The 25,820-nt window shown below is 36.0% G+C and overlaps 1 protein-coding gene across 6 annotated transcripts in view; it reads left to right on the forward strand.

Moving 5' to 3' along the window:
• The first annotated feature begins 1,254 nt into the window (after nt 1-1,254).
• The window catches only part of gria3b (glutamate receptor, ionotropic, AMPA 3b), a 138,380-nt gene continuing 113,814 nt past the window's right edge, over nt 1,255-25,820 (forward strand). For 4 of the 6 annotated variants that reach the window (XR_007829065.1, XR_007829064.1, XR_007829063.1 and 1 more), the window contains exons 1-2: nt 1,255-1,557; nt 2,030-2,188. Coding sequence is in view for 3 of the 6 variants with exons in the window: in XM_051127675.1 (XP_050983632.1) it covers nt 1,479-1,557; nt 2,030-2,188 (238 nt within the window). In the remaining 3 variants the exon portion in view is untranslated. The remainder of the gene's footprint in view (nt 1,558-2,029; nt 2,189-25,820) is intronic. The other 2 variants (XM_051127673.1, XM_051127674.1) reach the window with 2 other exon arrangements.

Raw genomic sequence — 25,820 nt, forward strand, 5'->3', positions numbered from 1 at the left:
TTTTTTTTTTTTTTTTTTTTTTTTTTTTTTTTTTGAAGCATCTTTAGGCATTTTCTCTTTTTAAACCCAAATAGTATCATGACTGCTTTACTTCACGCTGCTGTTAATCCAATCGCTTCAAAGTATGACGCTACAGTGAGCGATTCCTAACAAAGCGATCGATAGTGCTCAATTTAAAGGGCTTCATGTTACGCGTCATCGCCTCCCAAAACAATATCATACAGCCTTCCTTCCACGTGACACCCCATCTGCACTGAACCCTGCCGTTACATTGAACGGACTTTGAGTTCGCGTGTAATGTCTGCAGCTCCAGCGTTTGGTTTGTCGCGTCGCGTCACTGGCGACATAGATTAGTAGATAAGTGTTAATAAATAAATGCACACACTCAAAGACACCAAAAGGCTGCTTGTCACATATCAAACGTTATGTTTTAATTAAGATAATTGCATGTGCTAAACTCCACTAATCCTTGAAATGCTGCTGCTGAGGTCATTTAGTATGATATTGGTCGCCTTGAGACTGGAGGGTTTTCATCTTTACCTGTACTGGTAGCTGCTGCTTCTTAATCAGATGTATGTTCTCATGCAATATGAAGCATAGCTTTAGGTAGAATGTATCACATTACTTACCTATGTTTATATATTTGAACAGTATAACGCATTACAAGGCAAAATTAATCATGGGTTACGTTATGTTGCAATACATTAAAACATTTAGTTTAGTAAAAGTTTACAAATCAGTCGGTGAGTAGAATATATCAACAGTAGCTTATAACAGCTATATTAAGTGAAGGCTACTTAAAATGATTAATGACAAAATGTCTGCTTACAATGTGCATTATACTAAATGACGTTTATGATATGAATAGATAAATATTAGGCCTATAATGCAACAGAGAAATTGCATTTGCTTCCAATATACAGTATATTTATTTATGTTACATAATACGGCACTGTGTCTGCGGTTACAACGTTTTATGGGCAGGTTTAACTCTTCATAGTGTCCATTAAAAGGCATTACCTTTATTACATGAATATTTAAGTGTTATAATGCATTATAAATGTGGCTCCGTTTGTGAACAAATCTATGATGCATTATGGAAAAACCTCTACAACGCGTGCATTAAATCCCCAGGCTTCATAGAAAGTGTTACCAAATCTCCTTCTTCTTCAACGTCAGTTCAAGTTTGATCAATATCGCCCTGTTGGTCCAATTGGAGGAGCCGCTCGCACTCACTCTGAATGTGATGCTCTCAGTCGCCTCGACCATCTTCAGCACCAGTCCCTCTCCCTCTTCCTCTCGCTCTCTTTCTCCCTCTCTCTCTCTCTCTCTCTCTCTCTCAGTCTGTCTCTCTCCTCACATGCAGAAGAATTGTTCTCCATGAGTCGCTCCGCTTCACTCACGGCTGGATTTCTGCGTTTATGATTCTCCTCAAACAGTTCGTTTTATAAGGCTTGATTTTTGAGGCAGGAGAGAAAATGGCTCAAAGCGCGCTGCTTTTTTTATTATGGCTATTCGGCACATCTCTCGCTGGCTTCCCCAATCAGATAAACATCGGTGAGTCCGTCCGGATATGCTTGACTTCTTATATCGCTAGGCTTTGTTTGTCGATGCAAGGTTTTGATGTATGTGCATGTGTAGGTTATATGCGATGCCGGTATTGTAAGCCCGCTGTATTAAGTGCACCAATGCAATCTGAGGAATCATCGCAAATGATACCAAGCAGAATTGTCATAAATTATAAAACGATTATGATTATACGTATGCGAAAATGTTTAGGTTTCCACTCTGCATGTATGTCAGCTATCAGTCGCTTTTCGTAAACTTAAGAGAAAGTTCCTTCCAACGAATGGAGGCGAATCGAATTGAGTCCGTGTGTAACAATGTTGGAACACATCCATAAATGTGTCTAAATGGATCTGCCGCTGTCCAGTGCTGATTTAAGCCAGGTGTTTTATATTCATACAGTCTTTATATGCATGAAATCTGTGCATCATCTCTGATTCATTGCTGTTTGGTCTTCATAAAGGTGGGCTCTTCATGCGTTCCACCGTGCAAGAACACAGCGCTTTCAGATTCGCTGTGCAGCTCTACAACACCAATCAGAACATGACTGAGAAACCCTTCCATCTCAATTACAACGTAGATAACCTGGAGTCCTCCAACAGTTTCTCTGTCACTCATGCATGTGAGTATTATGAGCTTTTACCTCAATGCTGCTTCACCAGACTGAGAAATAATTGTCCATTGCTGGGATTTCTGTGTGACCGTTTCTATGAACTGTGTTAATTTGTCCATCAGCAATAAACCACTCACTACTTTGATAGATTTCAGCTTAATTCAGCAATATAACAAGTGGAGTAACGCTATAACAGGCCATTGTGCAGTGAAGAGTTTCTATTACCCCATATATTATCCCATAATCTTGTAATGATCCAGTTACTGCCTTCAGTTGTGCACAACCTATTAACATCAAGCGTCACCGTGGACTTCAAATGAAATGTATTGGTCCTGAATAGCTTGCTATTAATGAAAATAATATAACTAACAGTAGCACAAAGCACAATGAAAAAAGGCAAACACTGACACAAAATATAAGAGCAAAAAAATACAAGGACAGAACGGATACGGTTGAATTTAGAAGCCCGAGTACCATAACATGAAGAGATGTGTTTTCAGCTAGGTTTCGAGTTCGGGTAGGGTGGAGAGGTCACGGAAGGACTGGGAGAGAATTTCATAGTTTCGGGCTTTTTTTTTCTTCCCCTTTTTTGAAGCATCATGTTTTGTTTTTTTTCTCTGAGAAACTTCTGCTATTTATCAGAATTTTGAAAATATTTTTTCCCCTCAGACTTTGTGACTGGCTTCAGCGTTACGCTTGCTTAGTACATGACAAGTCGTTTTGTATTTCTGCTTTGATGTTTTTGTGATTGAATCCCTTTGTAATTATGACAGTTCTTTTGCGGCACCCATGCTTGTCCAGTCTGATTTGCAAGTGAAAGTGTTGCAATGAGAGGATGAGCATTCAGTGATAGAAGTGCTTTGTGGGCACAGTCTGTCGGTATTTCTGAGTCAAAATCGCTTTGAATTCAAAAGCAAGTTCCCTTGGCAACGCAGAATAACCCCAGCACTGTAGAGGTACGGAGAGGTGTGAGAAAGATAGCATAAATGATTACATAACCTGAGATTTTCATGGACTTACTGGAAGGACACAAACAAAATATTTTGTTTTGGGGAACTGAACATTACCTACTAGACTGTATACTCACTGTTCATCTTAGGTGTTATTTTCTTTAATAGTGGTCGACCAATATTGATATTTAGAGAAGAGGATGGTCAATATGTATGCACAAAATTATCCACTGGGAAGGCTGATGGTAGTTTTTGGAAATGACTGTGTGACCAAAAAGGAGGACACTTTGCAGTATTCATTGAACCCAGAATAAAAACTGAAAATCTTTCATTAAGCAGCAATATAAATTGATGTGTTCAAAGTCTTTTTATGTCAATTCTTCCATCAACAAAATCCGTCTTTGCACCACAGAGGTGGCACAGAAGCTGCATCTGAGGTGGCATTAAAATGTATTTATAAAGACTCGTTAATGCAGCTCAGAGATGCCATGGATGCATTTACATTGCATTTACAATTGCATACATAATGTTATGAGATTAATGTTTTAAATATAAAAGATACTGAATATAGAAATACAAAGTGATGTAAAAGTTTATACCTTAAATATTAAAGTAAAATGGCAGTAGATGGCAGTAAGTCACTAGCTAAGTTTCTATCACTCTGTTTTTTGTGCATTTTGAAGAATCGCATCAGAAACAATCAGAGAAAGAAAAAAACCTTAATTCGCAAAAATGTTTTATGATCACTTGAGGTGGTTAATGCAAATATTGGGAGACGGAAATGCATTTGCTGAATAAATTCCTCCATGCGCATCAAAATGTCATGTGACTTTGTGCTATGCGATGTCATAACCTGACTAACCAGTAGACCAATCTTGTTGCACAGCATCTGAAATGTTGTTGTCTCATTCTGAAATGCCCAAGCAAAGTTTGTCATCAAAGTATGTCAGTATAATTGCCTCCCAGAACTGTCTTACATGACTGTGTTTGCAAACAGCAGACATCCACCTCTGAAAGCAATGACTGCATTTATTGTGTTTTGTCTGCAAGTAATTTATTATATATAAAAAATTATTATATTGAGTGGTTTCTCCTACTTTGCTTAGTGATATTTATTGGCAGTTTATCAGGAAGTGGCGATTTTGTTCTCTTTGACTCGTTGGATAGAAACAGTGCTTTTTCGCAAATGTTTTATGCGATATTCCAGTTTTGTGCATAAGTTAAATTCACATCTTTGAATGGAAACCCAGCTACTGTCTTAATGAGTGAGTCACTGATTCATTCAAAATGGCTTGTTCATTCAGGATCAAAGCAACTGACTGTCTTTATGAATAGGTCATTGAATATTTGGCCTTTTTTAAATTAATTTATTAATTATGAACCATTGGATAAAGTGTTAAATAGTGATGGTTTTGAAAGGCTGACTAGTATATGCACAAACAATTTTCTTGGATTTTTTTGTTAACAGGCAAGGCCTATAGATGTCAGATCAACCAAAAGTACTTGTCATCGTACGGTATATAAGCAGTATCATATAGATTTTTATATAAGCATTTTAAGTATGTTGCAGTAGATGTGCATCTTCTTGTGCTGTATGACATCTGACCGTGATATAACCAGCAAGCCCTCAGAACTGAATATTTTTACTTATTTAGCACATTCAGTGAAGCTCTCCACCAGTTGCTTTACTCATCCGCACGCTTTCATGCTGATCTGATCCTCAGCACCCGTGAAGATTTCTAAACCTCTCCCTAACCTCTGCAGTATCGTCTCATTAACAAACAGACCTCATATTGTTTCACTGCACTGACTGTCATTGGAAAAAGCAGAAAAAAACATATCTAGACATAGGCAGCCAATCAAACTGAAAGTGTCAAGGTGGGGGTGGGATTGTGGTAAAGGAGGCGCGAATCTCCATGTTGAGCGGCGATCACATACTAATGAGGTGTCTGCATTGATAAGAGCATAGGCGTTAAGAAAATGAGTGAATAAATAATAGATAACATTGTTCTAGCAACAGTACTTGTCCCTGCATTGAGGAAGCACAGAGCTGGAGGAGAAGGAAGCTGGATTTTAGCAATCCAAATAAATGAAGGGGCACAGTAATCCTGAGAGTCTCCTTACAAAGCATTGAGAAAATGATTCAAGACTGTCTATGACATCTGATTAATTATCACCTTTTAATGCCAGCGTCATTTTTAAACATGGTACAAGCTGTTAGCTGGTATGATGATTTTACATGAAAGAGGGTATCGACAATGGGATAAAAAAAAATAGTTTGGGTAAATTTCATTTTATCCATAGTGGGTGTTTCATATTAGAATGGAGTCAGATGTCAGTGTGAATGTGCTAAAACAATGCTTGTAGGCTAATTATGACTATTGGTTAACAATATTCATTTGTTGATTTGTTAACATTAATAAAGAGTCAAAAGTTTGGGAATGGTGTGATTTTTAAATGTCTTTGAATGACTATTTTATTAAAAATGCATTTGTGATACAGTTGTGAAATATTATTACAGTTTAAAACAATATATTCTATTGTAATCTATTGTTAAATGTAATTTATTGCTGTGATCAAAGTTTAATTTTCAGCATCATTATTCCAGTCTTTGGTGTCACGTGATTCTTCAGAAATAATTCTAATATGCTGATTTCTGCTTAAGAAACATTTCTGATTATCATCATAGTTAAAAACAGCTGTGCTGCTTTATATTTTTTTGTGAAAAGTATGATACCACACTAATCAAAAGTTTGAGGTAATTATGAAAAAAAATACTTCTATTAATCGATGCATTAAATTGATCAAAAGCAGTACAAAAGTAAATTGTTATTTTAAACCTTTCATTCATTAAAGAATCCTGAAAAATAAAATGTGTTGTGGTTTTTAATAAAAATATGAAGCAGCACAACTGTTTTCAACATTCTGTTTTCAACATAATTAGACATGTTTATTGATCAGCAAGTCAGCTTTGCATCACAGGAAGACATTTTACAATACGTTTGCATAGAAAACATTCACTTTATTATTTATTTATTTATTTATTTATTTATTTATTTATTGTTATCAAATAAATGCATCCTTGGTGAGCAAAAGAGACTCTCATAGACATTAAAAAATCTCACCAATCCCAAACGTTTGACCGGCACTCTTTGCCTACATGATTTAACCAACAGAATTTGTTTTGTTGATATAAATGAATGTATTTTGGTTGATTCAGCAATGGCTTATTATAAAACCAAATAATTTAGATGTCACCGTTGTAGTTTTTTTTTTTTTTTTTTCCTCAGTGTAAGTGTCAATTGATGCAGCACAGCATCTTGCAGTTTTCACAGACTCTTAAAAAAAATCACTTTTATGTATGTGATGAGAAGTTCTTGTGAACAGTTGACCTATTGGATAATCACTGGCTGCTGGTTAACGATTATTAGCCACATAGAAAAGCACACGCCCTCTAGCTAAGTGTAGTAATTGTATTCTTGTAAATGTCAGTGCTCTTAATTACAGGTATCCATGACAACATTTCATATGGAAAAATGTAATACACAAATTCACTGTCTTTGATCTTAAAATAATATTTATTTTTTTCTTTCCACTGAGAAACTGTAAAAAAAAAAAAAAAAAAAAAAAACACCACAGTGAAAAGTATTTTCCATTACTTCTCAAACGTGACAGCTACACTTTCCATTTTGCATTTCAAAAGCAGCATAAAAGATCTGAAGCCTCCTGGATAAAATCTCCAAATCGTTGTGGTGCAGAGTGTGTTTAGATGACGGCATGTGCTAAAGCAATCGCAGTCGTTTCTAAGTGTTTTCTTTTTACCCTTGTGGCATTAAAAATCAGAGGTTTGTTAACCGGCAAATCAAAAATGCAGAAAGGAGGTTAGATTAGTGCATTTGCAACTAGATACATTTTCCAAATAAAAAAATGCACTTGTGTCGTTGCTAGGATGTTCTAAGTTGTTGCTTTGAGACCCTTATGATAAGTGTGAGCAGTAGTAACAGTGATGCTCGCCTTAACTAATTGTAAATGTAAATTCATTAGCTAATACCCTCACATGAAGAGCTGACGTACATAGCATGTTCACCATCTTTCACAGAATAAGGAAAGCTATATTTTTTTCACAAATGGCCTTACCTTGTAGCATGCATAATAGGTTCCTAGTATAATTTCTTGGTTCACTTGTCTTTAATGTGATACTGGATTGGAAATATGTGTAATAAAGATTCCAAGTGAGATCTAAAGCTTAATGAATAGCAAATCAGTGTAACATTTCTTCAAACTCCATGAAACATGTTTCAATATTTCATTTTTCTCCCTGCTTTTCGTGCTGGTTGCTCTATATAAAATCAGTGCATATTAATTTAATTTTGTCACATGGGAGTAGATGTCTTTTAAGGTGAATCTATTTAAGGGAAGCGATGTTCCTTCAAGGCTGAAGCCGCGTCACATGTCTCTCCCTGTAAACCTTCATTAAGAGCAGAGCCCAGCAGCCCACATTCACACAGCAGGCCTGAAACGCAAACAAACTTTCGACACAAAACCATTTGTTCTTTCCTTGTTACTAGCTCAAGAAAACAAGACCTTAGCCGTGTCGTTCTGGCAAAGATCGGACTGTTTGGTTGATCAAATGTCCGCCCAAAGAGCACCAGTTTACTGTAAATTCAATGTACTTGGACAACCAAAAGGGAAAATTCATGTTTAAATGTTACAAATGAGTTAATGTAGATTGATTGATTAATGCAGATTGACTGACTGATTGATTGATCGATTGATTGATTGATGGAATTTTTTTTAATCAATTTTAAATGTGTACCACACTGCCATTGAAAAGCTGAGAAAATAGATGTGTTTTGCCTCTTACAATCATAAACTGTTTTGCTGTCAGGTTATCAATCAATAATTTAGGTAATTGCTGTTTACAATGTGACAATGAAGCAAACCAATGTTTATGAATGACTGAGCAAAGTAATGAGACTGCTTCTCAAATTGTTCTAGTTGATTGTACTCTGAGATTACATTTTTGGCTGTACAGTTGTTTTTTTGTTTCTAATGATGTTGGAGTTATGTAGTCTGGGGACGTTTTGATGAGGTTTCTACATTTTGTAAGAACTATCATTCTGTGATGAGTGGTGTATCACCCCAAAACCAAAAGAAAGAAAATAATTTTATTAAAAAAGAACAATAATAACAAAAATAAAAGTATAGATATATATATATATCAGTGGCGGCTACTGGTCTGTCAAATAGGGGGAAGCTCATTTTCGGCCTACATCGTAAAATTGTCTATTTATTTATTCACAAGAATGTGCCTTATTGTCATAAGTAAGTCACAATGCAAACAATCGTAAAAAAAAATTATTATGCAAAATATGATGTATTTTTTCTTTTAGTCAGATGCTACTATATAGTATAAATATTTTGCAATTTAAATAAGGTTATTATGGAGATTTATTTATTTATTTATTTATAAAGTATTTTAATAGAAATATAAGGTTTCATTATGTTATGTTAAAATTTTTCAAGATTACTATATATATATATATATATATTAATTTATAGTCATCCTCCATGTTAATATTTAATGTAGTAATCTATATATATATATTGATTACTACATTAAATATTAACATGAATGAATGAATGAACGATCTAAAAAAAATATTAAACTCTGTAAAAGTGAAACAAGGAATGTGGTGTATAATTGTGTGAAATGTATGATGAAAATCAAGCAATTTCGCCAAGCAAATATAAAGAAATAGGTTGCAGCAGTTTTATTTCGACTGAACTTGAGAAATCCACGATGGGACTGAGCGCGAATAGCTTCAGCGATTCCTTATAGTACAAAATCGCTGTCAGTCAAAAGGAGACGCAATCTTTCGACAGACCCTCCAATCATCATGCAGAAGCTCGGAGTCCAGGCCAGCCCACTCCTCATTTGCTCCTCATTCACCCCCAGAGACGCTGAGCGTCCGTGGGCGGGACATAATCGCAGCGTTTATCCAATGACCGTCTAGTTTCAAAGCACTGAAAAAAAACGTTCAAAGCAGCCGCATTGAAGTCAATGGACGCTGGGCTTCAACGGGGAAATGCACTGCGACGCTACGGGAATGTATGAGAAGAAAATCAAGTCAGCCGACCTGCTATATCTAACTGATTCTGAACGAACTCGTCTTTGAGATGAACGTTTTCTAACGCATTTTTAGTCAATAAAATGTTAATACAATAGTACATAATTTGACCATTAATTTTGTGACATTATAGGGGAAGCTGAGCTTCCCTTGCAGTCTTAAAGAAATCGCCACTGATATATATCTTTCTAAAAACTTCATACATTTAAATGTGTAAGAATTAAATTTAAATGCAAGTAGTGTGTGTACACTACATTATTTCACTATGCTATACTTTTTTTTTCCTTTCTTTTTTTGTAGTGAAACTTGAACAGTTCTTGACAGGTTTTGTGAGATTCCCTGACATCTGAAACGGGTTGACAGAGAAAGAAACTGGCAGTCATTGTGACTGTTCAGTGTTTTCTTGCATCTTATTTAGTCTTTTATTTCTAGTCTTTAATAATAACAAATTTCGCTCCTATCAAAAGCTGTCGAAGAACAGAAGAATTTATGTTTGAACGAGCGACATAATGGTGATGTAGAACTGCTTGTGCACCAAAGACAGCACTGTCAAAACTGTCTGCCACACAAGCACAATGAAATGGCCATCCACTGCAAAATGTCCTGGCAGAAATGCAGGGCTCACCAAAATAATAGAATAAATAGACTCAAAATGACATTTCACCTCTACTGCCTATTGACTGAGACAGATTTCTGAGTCACTGAAGTATGTTGAGCACAACAAAGTACAGCGATTGCTAGAGCCCAAGATAAGCGCAATATGGCAACTGCGACGGCAAAGCAAACAGCACATTTAAGCATGTTTTGTTTACATTAATTCAGTACCCAAGTACATTCTGCATTCTGTCACTCCTCACTGTAATGAGATATGAATCTTCCCAGACAGCATACATTATTTCTGGGAGAGCGAAACGTCTTTATATTTGCAGAACGCAGCATATTTGAGATTTTAACATATTGCACTTAATAGAGCACATCTGTTGCGATTGCAAATATTTACACTTTATCTCAGTCTCCATGAGAAGATTTTATCTTCTCGTGTTTTGTCCAGTCACAAGTCTGTGTTTGTTTTTCCGCGGTGAATGTAATCCTGCGTTTGTTTGCTGCCAAAGCGAGTCATATGCAAGTTACAGATTTGCAGTGAAACTTTGGAAAAACTTTTGAACGTTTCGCTTTGTTTTGTGCTTCTCACGGCGGATGTTTCTGCCAAGACGTGTGAATTGTCCCCCCATTGTTCGTGTTTGTGTTCGGGACATGGTTTCACTTCTGTAGCTCATTGTATTTTTTGTTTGGTGCTTTTGGATTTCGACTGTGGTTTTCCTAACCAATCTCTGGAGAGTGTTTAGCACAAAGCTTTTAAAAAATGATTTTAGAGATTAGATAAAAAGTGGTTTTTACCCTCCCAAAATAAGAAAATTGCCTTTGATGTTTGTGAGAATTTAAAACAAACTGACTGCTGTTTCACTGAGATTTCGATTTGTTATTGTGTACCAAGGCATTGTTAACAGCTGAACTGCCTCAGATAGGTTCTGCAAATCTCTTTCAGCTTGAAATTACACATGTACCTAAATCATTGGGTGGAATCCATTCTCTTGATTGGAATATGAAACGAGTTGTCTTACCAATGCCTATAAAACTGCCATTCTCTGATGGGATCAATACAGCCAAATTGATATCAAATTGCCGTGCCTTGTTTTGCCTCATTCTTCTCTAAGCAAATAAGCACAGGATCCCTGAGATTGAAGTTTTATGAGATGTGCATTTGCCGTTTCACGAAAATGTTGTTGCTTGTCACATCTGAGCCATACTTCTTGTGATAAGACAGAGCAAATAGCCTCCGGTACATTTGACCGTGTCAAAGTCCATTTCAATTCTGTTTAGTCAATTAGCCTGACTGAACTTGTGGTATTTTGGAGGAAAAATGAGGCATTTTTGTTGGTTTAAATCAAAGTTATTAAAGCTGTAGTGTGTAATTTTTATGGTGTTAAACTGTTCTTCAGTTCCATCTTAAAATCAGCATGAAATCAAAACTGACCCAAAGGAATGATTCATCTATGCATATGTATGTTTACGTAATCGTGATCTTTAATCAACATGCTGTACCATAGTTAAATCAGTTACATTCAGATCTGCTTCTGTCCCTGCATGCAACACTCTCTTCAGTTAACAACCAATGGATAAAATAAAATATAATCAAATCAAATAAAAACTGTTCCTAATGTTTGAGGAACATTAAAATCTACCATTACAATATATACGTTTAAAAAACCCATATTTTATGTTATGAGAACGTTTTTTTTGTTGTTGTTGTTTTTTTTGTTTTTTTTTTACTGATTATACAAACGTTGGACAAACATTATCTTTTATCTTCTATACCTGTAATGATAATGTTATTTCTTAATGTTATGTAAACCCATGGTTCCCAACCACGTGCCTGGAGGCCCCCCGACACTGCACATTTTGCATCTCTCCTTTGTCTGACACACACATTTCAGGTCTTGGAGTCTTTACTAACAAGCTGGTGATCTGAATCAGGTGTGTTTGATTATGGAGACATGGAAAACATGCAGTGTTGAGGGGCCTTCAGGAAGGTGGTTGGAAACCACTGATGTAAACGCTCAAAACTTCCAGTTTTTTTTTTGTTTGTTTTTTTTTTTTTTATGTTTGACTAACATTTTTTTCTTGGTTATGTGAATGTTACAGGAACATCATCCCAATCTACCATTGTCACAACGTTATGAGAACCTTATATTTGAATGTTCTCGCTATGTTTAAAACACTCATATTTTATGTTATAAGAACATTCATAAACATTGTTATAAGAATGGTTTGATTAACATTCACATAACCTTTAAAAGTTATAAAAATGTTCTCCCTTAGCTGGGAAAATACTATGCAGAACACTAAAGGACATTCTGAAAATAATGTTTAAAGAACCTGTCCCCCCCAAGATTGTTTAATTTTCCAAGAATTTAGTTCTAAAATCTTTCTCTATTAACTTTATGAGAATGTTTCATAAATACATGAGCTGTAAGAAAGTCTTCTTTTAACATGATGAGAACAATGAAGTACAATTAAGTACATAACAAGGATGTTCTGAGAATGTTCAGTCAGTGTGTCAGTATGGGTTTATACTCCGGTTTCCTCCCACAGTCCAAAAAAACATGCAGGTGAGGTTAGCTGAGGATGTGAAATTGTCCTTCCCTCAACTTGTGCGGATTAACTTTTTATAGATTAATTTGTTCTCAGCATGAATACAGCCATAGCTGAAATGAAGTTAAGAAGAAATAAACAAACAAAAGGTCATTCAAAAATACAAATTTAATCAAAAGGATGTTTTGAGAATTTTGTTATAAGAATTTTTTTTTCTTACCATTAAGAGAAACTCAGTAGTGTACAAACAACATCAAAATAACATTCAGAGAATGTTGTTATAAGAATGTTTTCTCTTAACATGTGAATGTAAATCAGCCATTAATAATGTTATTAGAACATTCTATAAACATTATTTTAAAGAATGTTCTGTCCTAACCTTTAAAGGGGTCCTAATATGCTCGTTTACAAAGTCTTGATTTTGTTTTGGGGGTGTACTAGAACATTTTCTCATGCTAGTTTTGAAAAACACATTATTTTTCACATAATTTACATTAATGTTATCATAATTGACATTATTAAAATATTGTTCTCCTCAGCCTGGCACAAAAGGCTTGATTAGTTCCGGGTGTGATGAAGACCCACCTTCCAAAAAATGAAATCTGTTGTGATTGGTTAGCTGTCCCACTGCGTTGTGATTGGTTAACAGCTTAGACGGTGTTTCGTTACTGTCACGCCGCTTGTCAAAGAGGCAAGTTCCATGTACAACTGTTAGCGCAAGCTAGATTAAAGTGATTCTTACTTTTTAAATTTGGATATTTTTCTTACAAAACTGTATTGATTCGCTAGAGGAGGCCTTAATTTACCCTCCCGGAGCCATGTGAGGCACTTATTATTATGGATGGATGCACTTTATTGGACTTGTTTTGGACTGATGAAGAGAAACACCCGTCTATGACGTTCTAAAGTTTGGGAGTGCCAGGATAATTTTTAATGTAACTCAGATTGCATTTGTCTGAAAGAAGGAAGTCATATACACCTAGGATGCATGGAGGGTGAGTAAATAATACGTTACAGTAAGTTAATGTTGGGTCCTATCATCAGCCTGCGAGATCGGTGATACATGATATTATCATGCTAATTTTTAAAAATTATTTATATACTTAGCTTCATTGCCCGAAACCAGCACCAGCATAAGGCTAAAAGCAGCCTAATATTTTTAATGTGACTTAATTTGTATTTAACATGACAACAACTGAATAAAAAACATTGTAAGTTACTAATTTTAATGCTTTACATTTCCGTAATTATTCATAAAGCAAAGAACATCATCACTGATTCTGATGATACCTCAAATCTTAAATACCTTTGAAAAACCATTAATGAAAGTTGTGGGAACATTTCCTGTTAGCTAGGGAACATTGTGGCAAGCAACTTACATTTCATGTTGCAACTATTTTCAGAAAACTATAAACACTGTGATTCTGTGGGTGCATCCAGTGCCATGAGTTTGTGGTAGGGCTATATATTTTTGGTCAGATACTAGCAGAATGAGGAAATGTTTGAAAATAGTTTACTTTCTCCCTACATTACTGTGACTTACAGCATTGCATGTTAAAGTGATTTTAAAGCCGCTCTGTTAAATTAATTAGTGACACTAGCTAAACAATATTTGAGCATGCTAATCCTCCAGGCAGGGCTTTGAATGTTCGATACATTTTCTTGCCCAAAACTAAGACAGATGTGCTACTTTGAAGTATGGTTGACAAGAGGTGAAAGGGGAGGGGATGGCGGTAGCTCCCTAATTACTTCTGTTTTCCCATTATGCCATTCAAGGCTTGAAGTCGCAGGTACATTTAGACGAGCAGTTCAAAGCCAAAGAAGCAACATGAAAAGACTGTGGGTGCAGCGTTTCTTTTCTGATGGCCACAGCTGAATTAAAGCTGAGTGTGTCTTCCTTCTAGCAGCACGAGAGAACAGTGAGACCGATGCACTTTTTTGTTCTCTTCATGAGCTTACTTTTCTTGATTTTTGTTAAAGAAAGAATTTGCATTCCTAGGCCCTTTAATCTCATCTCTCCGTCTGCACAAAGTCGCCCATCTTTCATTCTGTCATTAGGCTAATGGTGTGCATCTCCTCTGCCAAGATTTTACATTTGCCTACCCCCTTTTTTTATGGGACCCGCCAGTATCTTACACACCCGGCTAGCAGATGGTTATTTGGACACGTCGCTCTGCAGTCTGCTGTTGTACTTTTAGGAGAAAGAGCTACAACAAAGCTTGATTTTATGTTATTCACATTTGCTTGACTGGTAGGGAATGCTACTAGTGGCAGCAAACAGAACTGTGAAATTAATTAAGCAACATGTGCATGAGTGCAGTTGTACTAAATATCGCAGATGTTGTTTTTATACAACACTCCCATAAATAAGAAGTTCAAATCAAGTAAATGTGATCGGTTAGTTCATACATTTTTTTTTTTTTTTTTTTTACCTAACAAACAAGTTTCCGAAAGAATCCAAAGCATAACTCCCATTTGACACAAACTCCATTTGCAGTGCGTATGCATTGTGTAATTTTTCCATGTGCATGTTAACGGGTTAGAGCATTTACACTGCATGCAAATGCATTCCAGAAGAAGTGCAGATGCAGTCTATTTTTGTCTGCTCTGCACACACAGAACTAAAGTGACAGTGCATTGTTCGTGGCAAAAATGAAAATAGATTGACACGAAAATGTAGTAATTACACCATAAATGCATATAATTAAAGCCTACTGTGTTTCAGAGTCAACACATGGCTTTTAAAGTTTAAATCAAGGAATAGTGCACTTTTAGATAAATGGCATTCGTGGAGGTAGAAAAACAAAGTTCTTTATGACCTGCTGGATTGCTTGTGAGAGCCAACTGTTTCTGTTAATGGTTAGTTTTAATCTAAAATGTTTGGTATAGCCTACCTCCTTTTAACTAAAGGAAAGTAGGCTATAGGCCGTGTTTCAATGTTCTGCCACTTGCCTGAACAACTTACTATATACATCTAGAAGTAAAATGCATTGAATAATGTTGCTTGTATTTATTATGTTTAAACGTGAATGCATCTACGAAAGATTGTATTTCTGTACTGTGTAAAAAGAGAATCACAATGCTGAAAAAGCTTTTTCAGTAACAACACTGTTTTTTTGTATATAGCCACGGATCAGTAGCAGGCTGCAAATGCAACTTATGTGAAAGCACAATAAGCCCGTGCTGCTTCTGTATCGTATGTGTTCCGCACAGGAAGCTGCACACGCAGTGCAAATGTAGTATGTGTGAAACAGGCGTAAAGCTTTGTGTCTCACCGAGTTAGACCGCGACTGGAAGCCGGTCTGGAACGGAGTATGTGAGTGGAGCAAAATGACGTCCTTTCTCGCTCTTATCATTTTGCAATCAGTTCCAGCTTTACTTCAGGCTTTCTATTCCCCACACCAAATGAACCTGGAAAGTGACAAAATCTGCTTGTTGGTACCAAGGGTAAATCTGAGCAAGCCCAGCCTTGACCACTTTGTGCAGTATAACTGTGCTGCTCATTTCAGTTTTATCTCAAACCCTAGGCATTGGCAGTGCCATGCTTTGCCAGTAGTGCTACAGTAACACACATTATTTTTGATGCGAAAGGGGTGATTTTTAAGAATGTTTGACAAACTCTTAATCTCTCATGAGTGGCAAGGTTGTTCTTGACTGTCAGTCAGCAGGACAGCACAGCTTGTACTACGATCAAACTCTCTGCTGCAAAGAGCATATGTAATGACAGGTTGAAAGATGAAAGACTCGACTTGTTCTGCCTCTTTCTTCCTAACTGTCTCTCGCTTTTATTTTAACATGAAATTGTGAAGTCATGTATGACTTTCTCTCACAGATGCCCTTGACAGTCTATGGTATCTTGGCCCAGCGCTGTTCTCATTAGCCAGAGCATCGGTCCACCGGAGGTGTTTTGTCAGGTCATTCTCCCCCTCGCAATCTGAAGCCAAAAAAAGCAACTTATCCCTGGGTCTCCCGTCAGAATCGTGGTGTCCAGCATTGCTGGAGTCAGGGGAGATCTGTCAAACGAGAGGGAGGATGTCTTCAGGGCAAGTGGACAGTTGCTGTCCCACCATGGATCAACTGTTCAGGCAGTAGGAAGGAAGAGCGACTTAGAGAACAGGGAATGAATACACTGCTGCACAAACATGTACACACATGCATCCATACTGTTCATCTACTGGGCTGAAAGTTTCTCCTCAGCTTTTCTCTTGTATGTTCTTAGAAATATAGATTTTTACATTTCCTAAAAGCAAACAGAAGAGTGCTGCTTCCCAGTGCACACGCTAGAACATTGTGGGTGGTTGTCAAGTTTCTAGGGTTCTCTGGGTTGTTGCTAGGACATTTATAGGATGTTTGCAAGATAGTTGCCTACTGGCCCAAGACAAATGAGCTGACCATCTAGTCTCTATGATATTCTCCACATATTGCAGCATAGGCACACTGGGGGACTGTAATACTATAATACTTTATTTTAAGGATTAATTCTACGATTAATTCTCAGTCTGCTAGTATACTGGCTGTTTATTAGTACTTACAAAGCATGTATTAATACCTTATTCTATTTTATATTGTAGATACCTTAATCCTACCCCATACTTTACTATTAATAAACAGCAAATTAAGAGTTTATTACAGGCAAACTTCATAGTTAATAGTGAGAATTGGTCCTTAAAATTGTGACCAAAGCAAATTATGATTACGTGGCAGATTATCTTATTTTTGCACGTATTTTCGCACAGTTCCTTGCACTATATTATGTTATGATCTCAAAACACTTTTACCATAGAGCACGATTTTGACTTTTGCATCACATAACCAGCTTCAAAAGTGTGGCTTTTCTGATCTAGCAAACCTTTTTGGTAGGTTACCTGGTACAGCACTGCCCATGAAGCACAAGCTCAAAGATCTGTAGAAACAAGCTGAAACATGTTTTTTTTTATCTCACGTTTGTTTTTGTTGACTCTATCATTAGGTTTAGGGACTGTTTTAGTATAGGTGTCACATTATTCTTAATTGTGGTAGACCATTAACCTATGAGTGGCGCAAGCTGCAGCGATATGTAGAAAAAGCAATATAATGAAACAATGGCAGATTCACAATCATCTGTACTAAGTATTAAATTATGTAGTATACTGTATACTAAATACCAAGTATGAGCACTGATGCTTGTGGTAAACACCACTGATAACATAGTTTTCATTGACCACAGTATCTCCAGAGAGTCCTCGATAGAAGCCTGCTAACATTGTCTATGAATTTCTTATTGGCTGTTATTGGTGGCAATAAATTAAGCTTTTCATATCTCCTGCAAGCAAAGTAAATATGGTAAAGTGAGTGCACCATTCAGCGTTATTACCCGTTTAGCATTTGGCCACTATAATCACATCACACTTGCTTACCTGTGTATGGAGGCTTCATTCAATCTTACATGTGCTGATCAAATCATGGCCATTAGGTGATGATAGGAAGGACCTTCATCTGTCCTCTTCTCCATGGATGTGCTTGAAGAGATTTGAAAGCAGGCTATGCAGACAAGTGCATTTGATATTCCGCTGAAAGAAACCAGGATGGATCAAGGGCCCAGGACGATTGGCAATTCATTTGTATGCTTTAAGAGGAATGATATCTTCAACAGAGAACGGTCAAGGGTACAAATAATGTGCTGAAAGAGGATGTGAATGAGGATATAGGCAGAGAATACAAAATAAATAAAAATAAATAAATAAAAATCCCTGAAAGCTCTATATGAGGACTGAAAGCACAATATTAAACTGCTTACTATATTACTATTACTAATCGCTATTATTATTACAACATTTCATACTTATTATTCCACTTAGAACATCCCCAGTTCACTTGTCCATAATCATTTGTGATAAAGACATGGATAAAACCTCAAATCAAGTGGAGTGGTGATGAAAGGCGACCCCCAAATATTCTGATCCCATTGCAAGGGACCCTCTTCTCAAGTATAAAAGCAGTTGTGCATTTATAGACCCATTTAAATAATTGTAAATATAGTATGATTTTATAACAACAATATGTTGTTTGAGATATTAAATCATTCAGAAGCCAATTTCTGTTATAAAACATAATTTGCACAATATTTGTATTAAACATTTTCCTACCCACTATTCATTTCAAATGTACAGTATTTAGATTAAATAACTTTAGTTAGTGGGGTTAAGTTGTTAAGTACTTGCAAAGTTATTTTTAGTCAGAAGAATGTCTTTTGAGGGACCATCAAAATTGTTAGCAGATATTAAGTCATACTAATATTCTAATGTCTGCTAGTTGACATGTAGTTGACAAGTTATAGATAGTAGAATGTCTAAAGTGGACTGTCAACATAAAGTGTTACTGTGTTGTTTTTTTCCTCACAAACCTGATTTAAACTTTTTGTAATTACAAAAAAATATGCTTGTCAGTACAATAAAATAACCATTCTTAGTTTTATTATTTCTGGCTAATCTTCAGAAATCATAATGAAAAATAAAATATGTGTATGTATATCCCCTTGCGCCACCCTGGAGGTCCCTAAGCTCCATTTGAAAACCATTGTTATGAATGACTGGGATTAAAATGATTATACTGTAAAATTATATATATATATTATGTATATATATATATATATATATATATGTCCCATAGACTTACACTGAAGGAAGAGCTCAGGCCGAATCACTGAGACTTGGGGATGAGTCCTTTTGATTCACAACCTAAAAAACACTCAGATGAAGCAACACGTTCTCACTCCCAACTCGTCACATATTGACGCTTGGTCGTGATTAAATTATATATTGGGTAATAATATTGCCATTATTGCATATATGTTGGATGTGATTTTTTTAATGTAAATAGTTTTATTTACATTTCATTATTTACACATTTATGAGCATGTAACCCAACCCCTGCCCCTTAACCTGCCATTTGTCATTAAAACACAAGATATAACTGGCAGATACAGCTACAGTCATAATTTATTCAAAAAGTATTAATATTCCAAGTCTTCTGAGGCAAAATGATTGATTTGTGAGAGGAATAGACAAGGCCCATCTCTGTCCACTGTAAAGCTCAGTCTGTTTGTGCGTAAATAAATTAAAAAAAAAAAAAAGGCCACCTTCGAGAAGAAGCGTTACATCAGCCTTGGTTGTGAAATGCCATTGGCTCTTGTGTGTTTCATGACCGACTGTGTCATGCTAATGTTCGGGAATATCTTTTTGAATGTGAGCGCGTTAATGGAGTGGGATCATTTTCAGCGATTAAAACCTTATGTTTTGTGACTGTACTTATATTTGGCTGTTATGTGTTTTATATTGTTCAGCAGTGGGTAAGTTTACGGTAAGGTTGGGTTTATGTGCTCCAGTGAAGGAATAAATTTAAATAAAAGTATTCATACGTTTTACAAATTCATGCAAACCATTAAATTAAGGCAAACAACTGAAATCAATGGAGGACCCTGCACGTCCAAAAGTTACGCTAAAGGGGTACCTTGAGCATCAAAAAACGACACCAAAGGGTCCTGACTAAGTGTCAATATGTGACGAGCTGGGAGTGAGAACGTGTTGGATGACTCAGAAGTTTTGTATGGGCAAGTACCACTCACATTTTCTAGAAATCTGAATGGAAATACTGTAAATATCTCTTTTTTATTATTATTTTCCTCATGTTTAAATAAAAGTCAGCAAAAAAAAAAAAAAGCAATATGCTGGTACCATGTGGCAGGAAATATATGCAGATGTATGCAGAGCAGTATGCTGGAAAGGTCCCAGAGAGACAGTCATTGTTCGCGGTCATCAGGGGATGTGGTCCGTCAGTGAATTTGTTGCAGGATTCCGTGGCGGTTTCCATGCTATGCAGGCAGGTTAGGATTCGAGGTCCCTAAGCGGCACCAAGGCAGTCACATGGTACGGACTGGACCCATGTGATTTTTGTCAGTAAAGGGCACAGCATGGTGCGCAGCAGTCAAGTCTTCCATAACTCCATGCCCTGTCCCTCCACCAATAGATTTTTGTATTTTTGTGTTGCCGCTGTCCTTGGTCCTGAAAGACTGCCCTTGCCAAAGCGACATGGTCTCACAGGCCTCGGCATTACACGAGAGCAATGACATCATCCTGTGGAGTGAGGCGGCGGTGGGCAGTGTTATGAAATCCGGTTTGATTAAGGCTTTATTTTCTCGAAGAGCATTACAAAACTCATCACCGCTATCTGTTCCCAGAATCGAGCTCTGGAGAGATCCTGAGAGATAGCTTTGGGAAGACAGGGGGCAACAAACACTTCACTCACTTGAAGGCAAATAAAACACAATGAATTTTTAATGGCAATATCAAAGGGAACCTGAGGAGTGTAGTAGCTGTGTCTTATTTATCCTGGTATCACTGGTGCTCGCAGATGTTGTTTGATATAACAACGGCTTTCAAGTCTCTAGTTGTTTGAGGTGCTGCATACACTATCCATCCAGCTGAAGTAGCGCTTTGACCGTTTTCAAAACCGAGGGGACGTTTTGACAGCATTGCCACGATAGCGCCGGTCTGGCGTTGCACTCTTATTAGATGGAGCGCTGCTCTTATCTACCTGTTGTTTCCGTGGGATCGTGTTTTGAGAAGTTCTTTTCTCCTAAATCACTTTGAGGCAGAAATCAACAAATGACAGGTCTTGGCCTTGTGGTTATTGAAGATGATATCAGAATGATGATATGACAAGAATGCACACAGCTGACCATAAAAATCACCAGTAAACAGAAGAGGGAAATAAGTATAAGAGTAAATATTCCCACAGACTCATAAAATCTCATTTATGCTTTGAAAACGTTTATCTGCAGTGCAAAGATGCAGATGGTTTATGGCGAACCTTATGACACGCTCCTGGTGTGCACAATCACACAAATGAAAATGACTTGTTATTATGGACTGTTTATCACTCATGCGTCACAGCTGTGGAAGAAAAAAAAAGGGGGGTGGGGGGTTTTGTGATTGTGACAAACCTGCAGTAGGGTTAGGGAAAACAGGGTTAGGAAAACTAAAAAAGAAAACATGAACAAAAAGAGACCAGGGACTATTCAACCAATCCATCAGTTTAACTGTTTTAAAATGAGCTGCAGGGGCAAAATCATTATCATACATGCGCACAATGCTCCTGAGGTGACTGTAGAAGTTGTAAGACTCTATAAAAATGTAATGGATTTAAAGGACAAAACTAATTTTGAGGTAGAAAATTAAAATCTGGTGTGTAATTTTATTTCCATTCGCAATAATGCATGTTCAGTGACAGAAGTGATTCAGTAAACTCTCTTTATGTTTTTGATATATACTCAAACAAGCTGCATTTTTACTGCATTTGGATCCTGTCACTCTCATTTCTGAGTAACCCAGCCTGACTATTTCATTTTGTTTGCATTTAAATTAAATGTTTATGTGTACTGTTTTGGATTCAAATGTGGTGATGGTATATAGTACAACATTATTTATCATTTTAAGTAATGTCCTACCAGTACTCGAATTGTGTCAAAGCTCTTGGAGCGGTCCCTGTAACCAGAAAAAAAAAAAAAAAAAAACATATACATATATATACACTACCGTTCAAAAGTTTGGGGTCAGTAGATTTTTATTGTTTTTTTTTTTGTTTGTTTGTTTTTGTTTTTTTAAGAAATTAATACTTTTATTCACCAAGGATGTATTAAGTTAATAATTAAAAGTTTATTAAAAGTTAATAATAAATAATTTACATTGTTATAAAATATTTATATTTTGAATAAACACTATACTTTTCAAACTTGTTATTCATGAACACAACTGTTGATATTATCCAACATTGATCATTCTAATAATAAATCCGCATATTAGAATGATTTCTGAAGGATCATGTGACACTTAAGACTGGAGTAACAGCTGATAAAAATTCAGCTTTTCATCACAGGAATAAATTCTATTTTAAAGTATGTTAAAATAAAAACATTATTTTATATTGTAAAAACATTTTGCAATATTACTGTTTTTTTTCTATATTTTTAATCAAATAAATGCAGCCTTGATGAGCATAAGAGACTTCTTTAAAGACTATTACAAGTCTTACTGACCCCAAACTTTTGAACGGTAGTGTGTGTGTGTATATATATATATATATATATATATATAAACCTGGTCTTGTCCTTCTTATCCTAATACCTAATTTCAATTCAAACAAGTTTAAAGTGATTTTTACCTTTTATGGGCATTTATCTTTATAAAGCCATTCTTTTTTTCTGAAAGTGTGCATTATCTTTTGTGCACATTCTTATATTTAATCAATAAAGTCACATAATAAGACATTTTAGGCTGTTACCACACAAATAAAATCATTATCAACAAAATTCATTTTTTCAATAAAGAGGAAACACAAATGCTGCATCTGAATTGGCATTTAGATGTATTTACCCACTGTTTAATGCAGGACATGAATGCATTTAGCCTGCAGTTACAAATGCAAGAATAAAGTTTTGATATTTTAATTCTAAAACAGTGAATGCTGATATTTGAAAATATAAAAAAAAAAAAAAATGAAAAGGTACTTTAAATGTTGAATTAAAACCGCCAGTAAGTCACTGTTGATAAGCAAGTCATTGCGACTGAACCGAATCATTTAAACGGTTGATTCATTAAGGAACGAAACACTGTCATGTTGTTTAGAGATGCAAAACAGTGCTGTGGCTGTGTTTGGAATGAATTTTGTTGGCGAAATAAAGCAAAAGTAGGCAATCTGGTGTCTAAAATGTAAGTCTCTTAATATTAACTATTAGTTTATTGAACTGTTGTATAAAAATAGTATCACATTTGTGATTCTTGCACAAAAATGGCACTCTTTGTGTGATATTGATTAACTATATGAAATTATATAAATATAATTTTCTGCCCCCATATCCTGAATTTTGGGAAATGCATTTTATTACACTGAATCATGCAGTGAAAGAACGTACTCTAAATGAGCACAGTCAGTCTAGGGAGTTGTTTAAGCACTCATAACTCCTCTATAATCAATGAAGCTGTCCATACACTGTATGATAAATAAATCTCTTACTTACGCAGTTCGTACATCTGCACTTTGTTGATTATGATGAGGGAATTTGCAAGTCTGGAAAAAAAAACTCCAGGTTCCAGCAATGATTATTCTGAACGCCTCTGATTGGCCATTGCACACTCAGAAAAATAATTCATTGGATGAACTCGATTTAATTGAGGGCAGGATTTCCATCCAATAAATATGTATCCAAAAATAGTTTCAATGAAATTGATATGTTTATGAAGCGATTATTTTATGCTTGTTGAACTTAAACAAATAACTTCGCAACCAACTTGCCATAAGATGGCTTTGTTATAGCCATGGCATGCCCAAAGTAGTTGTTTATTTTATTATTAAAACAACTTTAACTCATGTTAGCAGGTCCTCAACACAAGCACATGCTCTACACTTCACCACAATGGTAATCCCCCAAAACACTAACATACTAGAAATTGTTTTAAATACAAACATAGAACAACATTAAACATTAACAAGTCTCCCAATTTTATCATCTTAATAAAAAATGCATAAAATAACATTTTATTTCAACATTTACTCTCCTTATCCAACCGTGTGCAAAGCATGATGGGAAGGGAAAATCCACTTCCTAGTTACACAAGTAAAATAATTAATGTACTCTCAACTCAAATGAATTAAGTAAAGTGGTTGTAAAAAAATTGTGTTGGATTAACTTAATTTACTTAAGTAAACAGAACAAGCATCAAATGTTATTTTTGGCCTCCCTAAAAGAAACATGTTCTTTTTAAAATCAACAGAGTTGTGTGTGATTGGTTATAGTGCACAACACTGTAAAAACATGTAAAAATAAAATATGATTTAACGTAAGCAGGTCTAAATTTAATACAGCGATCAAATCGTTTTATTTAATTTTCACTAGTTTCGTATTTGAAGTATTATAGTTTTATTGAAAAACCAGGGGACCCCCCAAGTATATTTTTTTGAGTGTTATGGGGGGTCCTTTAATGCTTATGGGAGAATTAAAGGACCCCCCATAACAATTTCGAACACCGTGTCCTACACCAACAATTTGATAGGTCCATGTTTTGATGTTATAACACATCCTGTTGTTGTTTAGTTGTAATAAAAGCACTCTTTGTACTTTCTGCTAATTCACACAATTTAGGGATAAATTACTTATTTCAAAACCACTTTAATGTTTAATGTAAAAAAAAACACTCACCACTTTCACATACTTGACTACCTCAAAACACATTTTTTTTTATTATTCTTAGTCTGTTTGATTCTAATTTTATACCTTTTTAAATCTCTATACGTCCTGAGACATTTCCACACTTCAAAATATCAGTAATTAGACAACTGGGGAGCTCCATACTGCAGTGGCTGTAAAAGTGTCATTTTTCTGATGTATTCTCAGCCTGTTCTGCATTTTATTTATTTATTTATTTTCTGCCACCAGCATGTAAAGGTCTGTGTTCAGTTCTGTTGTGCTTCACAAGGTCAGAGTGACATCTTTAACTACATTTAACACTCTGCGGGCTTCAGCCTTTCTTGGGGAATAATGGAAAACTGTTAACATTGTGCATATTTTTCTATAATCTACTCTGGTGCACCAGGACCCCTCTATTGTTCCTCGCTCTGGCTTTGTGGAGCATGTATTTAGGAGGCATAGGAAAGGCACAAAAGATGACAAAAGTCCCATTTGAATGGATTGTGCAGAACTAGCACAGGCTTCCCATCCCAAGTTTATTATAGAACATGATTTTGGCGGGCTCTCTGTATCCTCTGTTTAGAGAACACACATACGTCTCCAGACCCAGTCAAGATTAATGAAGATCCCCGGATTGAGAGCTGATCCTACCGATCCCAGGGCCACTGAGAGCTTTTAAACCATCGCCCTCCAGGAAAGATGACATCGTTAGGAAGGAAGTGAACATTTGGTCTAGCTTAGCCATATAAATCTACTAGCTTTCCAAGGATATTATGTGCTGAAATGGACAAGATTAGCACATTTTCTGTGTCTGCACCAATACCTGCCAAGACTGTACATATATAAGCCAGAAATAGCAAAATACGTGAATATTTAATACAATGTACGATAATTCATGACCTATGCATAGAATGCAGTCTTTCATCAGCTAGCTACAAATAGAACATTTAATGTATATTTTATCATTCCAAGCTTTTGGTGTACCTTCAGAGCCCTGTCAATGCTAAAATAACTCTGGTTTATGCAAAGAAATCTGCTGTAATTCAAGATGCTCAGCATGCTCTACGATGCAATGCCCCCTCTGTTCGCAAGAGAAGCAGCAAACCATAAAACTGGTTTAAGATACTACCACAAGTTAATGCAGCCGGAATGAGCTTGACTCAAAGCAAGGCTGGACAGAGCAGTGT

This window comes from Labeo rohita, chromosome 14 (assembly GCF_022985175.1).
Source record: "Labeo rohita strain BAU-BD-2019 chromosome 14, IGBB_LRoh.1.0, whole genome shotgun sequence".
In the NCBI taxonomy this organism is placed as follows: domain Eukaryota; kingdom Metazoa; phylum Chordata; class Actinopteri; order Cypriniformes; family Cyprinidae; genus Labeo; species Labeo rohita.